General features: G+C 38.5%; 1 protein-coding gene across 1 annotated transcript; it reads left to right on the top strand.

Moving 5' to 3' along the window:
• The first annotated feature begins 984 nt into the window (after positions 1–984).
• Positions 985–7,868, top strand: LOC139143309 (uncharacterized). The gene is made up of 6 exons (XM_070713541.1): positions 985–1,126; positions 2,034–2,076; positions 3,011–3,292; positions 3,616–3,860; positions 5,042–5,333; positions 7,795–7,868. Exons 1-6 carry the CDS (start codon positions 1,067–1,069, stop codon positions 7,866–7,868), a joined length of 996 nt encoding a protein of 331 aa, XP_070569642.1. The 5' UTR covers positions 985–1,066.
• Positions 7,869–10,409: the final 2,541 nt, after the last annotated feature.

The raw sequence follows: 10,409 nt of genomic DNA, 5'->3' as shown, positions 1-10,409 counted from the left end.
TGACTCAAAACATCAAACCTGGCACTTCACCTTTATTAATTAACGTATGCTTATATATACGTATATACACGTATATTTGACTTTCTCTGTGTGTTTGACCACTGACGTGGTGAAAAATGTTGTCCTCCTTTAGTCAGTTCACCGTACCCGGAAAAAGTATCTGCTCATCGGCCTTTCTGATTATGACACAATTCTGCCTGTCGAGGATATATTGCAGATTTGATGTTGTGAAAAGCTAGTAAACTTTTGTTTCTGTAGTTAACTATATAGTGTTGACAGGTGCAATAACTTCCTTTAATTGACGCCTATACTTTTTTGTAAGGTAATTGTTTCATTCTACATTCACAAGAAATATTGTATTGCATTCTCGTTCCCGGCAAAACGTCCAAAATGGGCAGTGATAAAGCTTCCTAGTTATTTATATTTTATATAAAATTTCTTATATCGATTGTAATGGAAAATTGATCAAAACCTGTTGCCCAAGTGTGCTACATCGCTAGCATGTAATCAGAAAAAAGTTATGACAATGCTGGTGAAATGTATGAACGCTGGCTGCATATACGACAGTCTGATGAGACCATTTTAGCTGTGGACAAAATGTACGATATTTGCAATATGATTAAATTATTAATGACTATTACAGTTGTGCGCATGCTCAGAACAATAACTTTCTACGGCGATGACTGCAGGTACCCAATAAAAGTACACATTTCCTAATTGAGGACCGATGCATATCGTTCTCTGAAACACCATTGGTGGATACTAAGTAAGGATAAAGTTTACTTTTACTTTTTTGGAAAGTATCTCGTGTATATTCACCCTTTGATGAACCCAAGAACCGGCTGTCCCTGTAATACCTTTATCGCTACCAGTTCTTACCGGTACACGACGACAGTCTGGCCAGATTTGATTGGATGTTGTCTGCAAGACAAGGATATATATATATCCGACCACTTCCAGCAAACTGTCACACAGCCTCCTGCAAACATCCCGTACAAGAGGTCCGGCGTCCTACAAGAAACACTGAAAGTAGCGTAAGATACACAGTGTGCTGTACAACGTTGAAATGAAGCTGGTGGCAATATTTGCCGTGTTGGCGGGGTTAGTCCTTGTTGGTGAAGCAGTCGTAAGTAATCACTTTTCAATATTTTACTACGTATTTTAATTGAACTTGCATGCAGGTAGGTAGGTTGAGTATGTATGTATGTATGTACGTATGTATGTATGTATGTATGTATGTATGTATGTATGTATGTATGTATGTATGTATGTATGTATGTATGTATGTATGTATGTATGTATGTATGTATGTATGTATGTATGTATGTGTATGTATGTATGTATGTATGTATGTATGTATGTATGTATGTATGTATGTATGTATGTATGTATGTATGTATGTATGTATATGTGTGTGTACGTTTGTATGAATGCCTGTATTTGTATATAGGCACCTTTTGCACCGTTGCACAAAATAGATTTTGGACAAATAAATGTCTTAATGTTGTACAATTTTCTTTTTTTCAAAATATTAAAGTTTTAATCGAGTTAACTCATACCTAATGCCATGAATATTTTTTTCTGCTGAAAGTGGATCGGGACAAGCAGATTTACCCGTTTGTAATTTACCAATAAACACGATTGGAACTAATTCGGGATGATTGGATGGTGAAGTAATGTCGATTTAATCTGCAAATGTAACCTTATCCACATTTCTTTTTAAGTTACACACTTGTTTTTATGAGTAGTTTGTAATATTGCAACATTCAGCTATAGGGCACCTAACACTTTTAAGAAATTAGAAAAATATGAAGATACAATTATCACAAATTAGTCCCAATCCTGTTTATGGCACACTGAACGGAAAAGCAGAAACAAGGGATTGTATCATCAATTATACAACCATTTGTCATAACTAAAACAAAATTCTGATCCCTGTTTGCGAGACATTTCACGGTGATGTAAACATCGGGAAGGATTTTTTTTAACTGGAGCAATCCACGTACTAACGGCCGTCTCAACATTATCCACAGACACGTGCCGTAGACGTTCCTAAGGAGGACTTTAGCACTGCAGGTTAGAACAAACTTACTGTTTCTTTGACAAAAGCGCCAAACTGAAACCCACATCGCAGTACTTCATTCTTAAAAACATCCAATATCGGAGAGAAGAAAATATCCTGTTCGCCTGTTCGATCCTGCAATTCTTAAACCTTAATTTCAAATATCGTGCTGTGCAATGGCTATAAATTACAAGGGACAACCGTTTAACAAGCTGTGCGATAAAGGACGTGTGTCTTATTATGCGCCAATGCAAGATACTAGTTTTTCGCAACCATTTGCGCACTTCGACAAATATTACAGCGTTAATTTTAAACGAGTTTATAGGCAGGTATCATGTGTACACATGCATTTTCTTATACCTTTGAAATGATTTAATTCACTGTTTCATCTAGTCTACAAAAAAACCGAATAACATTCCACACTGGGTAAAATATGTGATGGAGGATACGACCAGATATACACATTAGCCTCCCTTTCGGACCCCACCTCTGCAATTTTACCAAGCGGTCCCATCGGAGTTTTTCCAAATTACCACCAAAGGAATGCAGGCCAACTTCGATTTAACTTAAGCCCGAAACTTGCCGTCAATACAGAGCCTGAGAATAAACCTTCTAATAAAGTGTAATGAATAATTGGCCAAAAATATGAAGCCGATTACCCGAACATCATTCATATTGCTGGTTGACTGAAAATCGGTAACACTCACAACGCATTTCAAAACAGTCAATCAGTTATACTGAATCCTCAGTTGACGACTCCTTATGTTGCTTTGAATAATCACAATCAACCAATTGCAAACAACTTTCCGAGCATATTGACCAAACCAAAGAAAACATACACCCTCTAATTCAGGACGACGATGGCGCTTCTCTTTTACAGATAAATGTTTTTTTTTCTGTTGTCATTAGGTGCTCTCTGATACCATGTTTCGTCTATCTTTTTTACAGATGATTTCCTCACGGTAGTGGGCCATTGGAAATCTTGTTTGAAGCGCCTAATTATAATAATTATTAATCTCAACAAACCTGTCGACACAGACACCATCATTGAGTTTACAGTGACACAAAATGGAACTGATGAAGAAGTCGCTAAGCAAAACGCAACCGTGGTTGCAGGGAAGACCAAAGTTGTAATCTTTATTCTGGTCCCAAGCTGCTACGAAGATTACTGGATATACTGGATAATCATTTACAAAGAAAAGTACTGGGGTATCATCTGGATCTTAAAATGTTAGTATATTTCTGTTGTATCCAGTCTGTAATAGATTCTAGTAGCATCGTCTTACAAAACAGATATAGTTTTCCTAAAAAGTATTTCAAATTGAGTTCCACATGAATAAAGAACTTTGAAAATCTCGTTCATTTGCCCTACCATAGTACAGAACCCGGGCTATTCCACAACAGTGATAGCTGTATCGGTAAACAAGCTTATGACAAACGTTATCAAGTTTTCTGAACAAACACGCTATAATCAAATGTAAGTCACGTGAACGGTGAGAACATAACACCTCTGTGCAGCGATGAACAATCTTTTCCGGGGTCATTTTTTGTAGGCATGAACGGGATCGGGAAAAAAGATCCTCACTTGAGTACCTTCAGTGGTGTTCACTACAATTTCCAAGGTTACTGCAGCTACACACTGGTCAAGGACTGTCGGTCAGATACTCCCTCTTTCGACATATCTGCTGACTTCCGTGGGCGAGACAGCCCGACTGAACCCCCAACAAGAATGGTGGCGGTAACAACGAGACTAAGTAATGGCCACACCTACACGTTCCTGGATGACAATTCTATCTGGGTAAGTTTAAAAATAAGCCGATAGACATAACAAGGACTGTTTATAGTCATGGCTCCATTCGAAAACAAGGTCGACGACTTGCATTTTTTTTTCATTTCAGGCGGCTTTCCAAAAAATATAAGCCTTATTGTTATTTTCATGTGATGTATTGAATTCTGTTTATTTGAATACTTGGAGATGAGGTAGTCTTGTAAAGCATAGCTGGTCCATCTTTGGACCTTCATGCTTCATTTTTCTCTATCGTCGATCTCTTTTCCACAATAACATTAACAGCATAAACGGTTGATGCAATTTTTTAAGTAATGTAAGTACTGACCAGAACAACTCTCCTAATTTGGCGTATTTATACCCTTCCTAGAAATGTCCTTTGCGATTTTACTGGTCTGAATATTTTCGGACGTTGTATGGTCATTACAGAGCTGTAACGATTAAGTACATTAAGAATGTGCTGTAAAGCTTGGCAAAACCTATCCGACTGTATCATAGGAAATTGTACACTAAGCATATCACATACTACTGCCTACGGGAAATAACATTGTACAATCTGAAACTGCACTCGATCATCCATAATCATGCCGCCTTCTTCTTCCAATGAATGTTCAGCGAGTCTTGCTGTTTCTTAATTCAGGGTCACAGAATAAATTCCTTTAACTTTATTACTGTCACGCAGAATAAAAGTTCGAATCTTTCAAACCAGACTTCAAAATTGCTGAAAGTGAAAATTTGGCTTGTGGTATTCCTCAATATTTGTCAAAGAAACTCTGAAGTCTAATAACAATAGCTCCTGTGGTTTTTACCCGCGAAAAAAAGAAAAATCACTCCAAGACAGTTTGTGCAAATTTGCTGATATGCCTTGAGCTTTGGTTTTATGGGTCATGGTATCAACCGGTACACGGGCGAGTAAAAGTATTTAAGAACTACATTCATATTACGAGGTAAACTCTGGTCCATCTTCATCATGTTAGTTTTCATATATAGCTGATATACTTCCCATATTTTAGTCTAGTGACGTATTTCAAATTAATCGAAGTGTGTTTATTTTTTTTTGCAAAACCGTATTCCTTAAAATGTCGTTTTCCAATAACAGTCCCTGTATCAACCACAAGAATGACAATAGTAACAACAGCAACTGTGACAATGAGTTCGGTGCTACCAAACGTTTGCCACACTTCACTCCTTAGGTTGATGGACATCTGTCATTGGATCGTTCTCTGATCATCGGTGACAACATCGGGTATGTCCACGCTAAGGATGACAGCATTCTATTAGAACTCCATCACAGTGGGCTATCTCTTCAGTGGACCGGAAAAGACCACGAGGCTTCTGTAACCGTTGGTAACGATGAGTTCATGGGCAAACTGTGTGGAATGTTTGGCAATGGTGACCCAGAGAGAGGTCAGGACTTGGTGAAGTCAGACGGGATGAGAACGACCAACGTCACCGAGTTTGCAGAGAGTTGGGTCATCCCAGGAAGTTTGTCATGTACTCCACCTATCTCAGAGTTTGATATAAAAGCCCCACTAGCTGTATCTTTTAGCATTGTTTTTATGATTTTACTTTCAAGCTATAATAAGTTTGTGAGAACGTACTAATTTAGGTGTGTGTATACATTTATTGTAAACGACCCTCTGAGACTGTACATGCAATTTTGAACAAGATAAAGATTACACTGTGATTAAATGTTTGTCCAAACATTAAATCTGAACCCATGCGGAAAAGCTAAAACCGTGGATACTGTGCATATCTCTACTGAAATCTTCACATAAACGGCACAGAGTAGTCCAATGTATGGGCGAATGTTTTCAACTGTGACATTATATGTTCTGTTTCCTTTGTAATATTACCAATTTTTGAAAATGTTTGGGGAAAAATGACCTTTAAAATTTGAATATGCTTGTCAAATGTTTCACAAAGGAATGGTTTCCTACCGAGGCAAAAGCACACATTCCCTCAGAGGGTAGAATTCAGAGAAACCAGCAGAGAATAGGAATATACTTTGAGGTCAACAAATTTCAAGAGTTACAGCCAGTGGGGCTTTAAACTCTCACAGCCTATGGTTCGCTCTATGCAGCGTCTCATATTTTACCAACACTTCTGCCCTAAACGGTCGGGCCAGGCATAACCATTGTACCAAACGTGTGTGAATTTCTCCTTGACTACGCTTGCTTGCTGAGCCAGGCCGCATTTTAGCTCTAAATCAGGGCAGTTGGAGCATAGAGCGTAAGCGAGCGACCGTGATATTTTAGATCTATATAACATTGTCCCTTCGCCCGCTGTATTTTAAAATCATCAAACATGAGACTTTAGTGGATGGAAGTGCCAAGGCTTAATTGTCCTTTGAAATTTCATTCTGTCGATATAAGTCGACCATTTCTTGCGTATGAGGTTATGCCTAAAGGTAACCTTGATACAATATGCCATAATTTTTGTACCTGAGAACGAGAGTACCGGTACCACAAACCGTCTTATTTGCAACGATGCAATGGCTGCTTGAAAGGTACACGGTCATCGTAAATTTGCATATTCCATATATGAAGGGGCGGGGCTTAGCGTACTACCCCATAACACCTGTAGCTGTCGGTCCTCCATATTTGATACGCCAAAGGACATGCAGACGACGCTGCTAAGTATGCCATGGCTGGCAGAGTGGGGGCGCCCTTTTTAAAAAGCGGCCACCCGCGTAAAATCTGTGATTGGCTATTAAAAACAGGTGACCGTATACCTTTAAATATAATGTGTTACATTCCTGTACCTCCCTATTGAAGGAATAGCGAGATCATTCATTCATTACATCTGCTGTCGACCTTCCACCACCATTATTGCAAAAACCGGTTCCATCATGTCAGAGAAACGATTAATATCCCGTCAATTTTCCCTGCGTACAATATCAGGCAGTAGCCTTTGATATTATAGGATACTATCCAATATCGCCTGTTCCTGTGTCACATCAGCATGACTGTCAATTGTAATGCGTCACCAACGAGACGAAGTCTCGTGTCTAACGCATCACAAATGACAGTAATGACACGAATACTGATGCGAGGCAAGGAACTGGCTACATTAGGTAATAACCGATTTATCGTATAACCATGCCCAGAATTTCACGAATGATAGGAAAACCTTAAATTTTGAGGCTTTTCTTTTACTAGTATTTCGCCATGCGCACAATTATGGAAATATTTGTGTAAAGTATACATAAAGTATACGACCTAGTTTTCGCAGAATTCAACAACACTCGCAATATCCTGCATATCTCAGTGAACACCTTAAGAAAAGATACCGCGACTCAAAAATAGTTGCACCTCAAGAACGTCTTTTATACAATCTTTCCTCTGCCTAAATCTCTCCGATTTCGATCGCACTCGATCGTCAACACATCGTAGGGAGTGGAGAGAGGCGGCTATTTTATTTGCTTACACTTAGAGTTGCCATTTCAAGAGACGCCGCTGGCGCGATATCGCTGTCGCTCCATGTGCTTACGACCTGTTCAGAGGTAGACTGCTATTTGAACAGTAGAATGTTTCCTAGAGCTTGTCTAAAAAATGAAAGAACTTTGATTGAATAACCATGGGGTAACATCATGTGATTCAACGTATTCATTCCGAAATGTCCTTTTTCCCTCGAAGCCCTTGAAATTTTTGTGTCGGCAACATCACATTGAACTAGGAGGCCATTTAGTTTATTTCCTTTGTTTACTTTCGAATTGAAAACGTACTTCGGGAACACTCCAAAACTGATGACGTTTATCGTGCGTATCTCGACGTTTACCGTGAAATATCACTGTTGATATTTTACGGTGAACGTCACAAGGACTGAGCAATTGGGCATGGGTATAAGATAAAATGACTCATCAATAAATGTTGCTGTCACTGTGAGATGACATTGGTGTTATCTTCTTTTTGTTAAATCTCTCGCACTTCATTGTATCTTTCAGTTGTCCTAACTAGGAAGAAGCATACAAACGTTAGCAAAATGACAAGAGGAGACATTACGCCGTCTGTCATTTAGAAATCAATTTCCATTACTTTGTCTGCCACATGGAAATAATCTGCTCCTATTTTCATTTTAACCTTGTGATCCGTATGTAAGACTAGGAAGCAAACCTTTTCTTTACTCTCTATATGTTGAAAAGACTTTCCTCAATTTCCTTTCCATGAAAACGTTCTTTTTCTTTTCGAAAATGGTAACCAGTTCTATTGTATAGGGTTATTTAACATGGGAATAAAGTAATTAATATAGCAAATCTGTATGAACTGATTTAATTGTGATGAAGTAGATGATTAATTGGTGATTCTATTTGATTGGTAGCTGTGCTGGTAAAGAATGTTTGATTTTTTCAATTACAATGAACTTGGTTTGGAACTTATTGCATCAAACGATCATATGCAGGGCATGTAATAAGAATGTGTATGTGCACTCGGATTTTCTGACACAAAATTGTGTCGTCTGAAAAAATTTTCTAAAATGATTTACACAGAACTTGAATAAACGACGTATCTGGGAGGGAAATGTATGATAACTGTAGCACGCCATCAGCGTTGGTTTGACCATACGTGGTTTTATACCAGGCAGACTTTCAGCTCGCGGTAATGTAGTAAAGATTACACCATTCACATTTCCAGTACACCCTGACTGTGCACCACTGCCGCAACATGCCTGAGATAAATACAGCAAGCGATCTCTCTCTCTCTCTCTCTCTCTCTCTCTCTCTCTCTCTCTCTCTCTCTCTCTCTCTCTCTCTCTCTCTCTCTCTCTCTCTCTCTCTCTCTCTCTCTCTCTCTCTTGTAAACATAGACACAAAACAGCACAGAACAGACAGTAAATAGACGGTACACAAACAAAGTCAAATTCATTAAAGAAAAATATATGGACCTCTGGCCAAAAGACCAAGAAGTGATGTAAGTGATGTATTAGTTATTCACCGAGTTGGTAATGTAGATAATGGTATGTAGTTAAAAAGATGTCTACAAAAGACGATACAGATAAAATGAAATAAATTGAGACCACTATTCATATTTTGCATATGTAGAAGGGATTTCGAAAACAAACAAAGTTAATTACATTGGTTCTTGTTCTACTTCCAATTCCTGGCAAACCACTCCATGCTCGTTACTTTGGGCCATATCTAAGTGATAAGAAATTGAGTGATTTAAATTACATCATAATAACACCTGGCAGGCGAAAACAAAAACAGCTATGTCACATAAATATGCTTAAGCCATATTTGGATAGGGATAATCCTACTATAACTCAGCCTGTCAGTACCGTCAGTTCTGGCCATTATGAAGATAGTGATACTGAAACTGACTTGAGTGAAAATACTCTAAACTCAAAGCTGGGCTCGGTCAAGCTTCAGAACTCAGAAATCCTGGAGAAGCTGGAGTCTACAAAGTTGGCACCACCTCCAGCCAGAACAACAACAAAGGTGAAAGAACTGCTCCACGAATATAAACACCTGTTTCAAGATGTTCCACGAGGACAAACGTCATCTATCACGACGTTGATGTTGGGGACAGTAAGCCTGTTAAACAACATCCATACAGACTGAATCCAACAAAAGCGAAAATCTCCAGGAAGAAGTAAATCGTCAGTCCTGTATAGTGACACCTGGGAGGAACACATCAAGCTTATGCGGAAGTTCTTTGAGAGACTGAGCAAAGCAATGTTGACTGTCAACCTTGCCAAATCTGAGTTTGGTTGGGCGAGGGTGACTTACCTCGGACATACTGTAGGACAGGGTGAGGTAAAACCTGTTGATGCCAAAATCAGTGCCATTTCAAGTTTTCCCATACCAAACTGCAAACGACAACTGATGCACTTTCTCGGTAGGCTGGTACTACAGAAAATTCTGTCCAAATTTCTCCACAATTACTGAGCCTTTGACTAACTTACTTAAAAAGAAAGTAAAGTTTGTTTGGTCAGAGCAATGCCAACAAGCATTTGATACACTTAAAGCCATACTGCAATATGCTCCAGTGTCGTCTGCACAAGATTTCACTTTGCCATTCAAATTAGCTGTGGATGCTAGTGATACGGCTGCTGGTGCTGTTTTATTGCAAGAGGATAGTCATGGTGTAGATCATCCTGTTTGCTATTTTTCACGCAAATTTAACAAATCCCAGAGAAACTACTCTACAATTGAAAAAGAGTGTTTATCTTTGATATTAGCTTTACAGCATTTTGAGGTTTATGTTACTTCTTCAAATCAGCCAATAGTGGTTTATATTGATCACAACCCTCTTGTTTTTCTGCAGAAATTTAAAGAAAAAAATCAGAGATTGCTAAGATGGAGTTAAATGTTACATGAGTTTAATCTTGACATTAGACATATCAAAGGCAGAGACAATTTAATTGCAGACTGTCTCTCTCGTATTTAGAGCTTATTGTTGTTCACACTTTTAAGATTACACTTGTAAAAGAAAGATTTTTCTTTGAAAAATTTCCTTTTTTTGAAGAGGGGGTGTGTTATGTAGGTCATTTCCCCCACACTCATCATGACCTGAGTTCAAAAAGTCTAGAACATTCTCAAGGTCACTGCCCTTAATGACC

The sequence above is a fragment of the Ptychodera flava genome, chromosome 1 (genome assembly GCF_041260155.1).
Source record: "Ptychodera flava strain L36383 chromosome 1, AS_Pfla_20210202, whole genome shotgun sequence".
In the NCBI taxonomy this organism is placed as follows: Eukaryota; Metazoa; Hemichordata; class Enteropneusta; family Ptychoderidae; genus Ptychodera; species Ptychodera flava.
The sequence above is the reverse complement of the archived record's forward strand: the minus strand, read 5'-3'. Positions and strand labels throughout refer to the sequence as shown.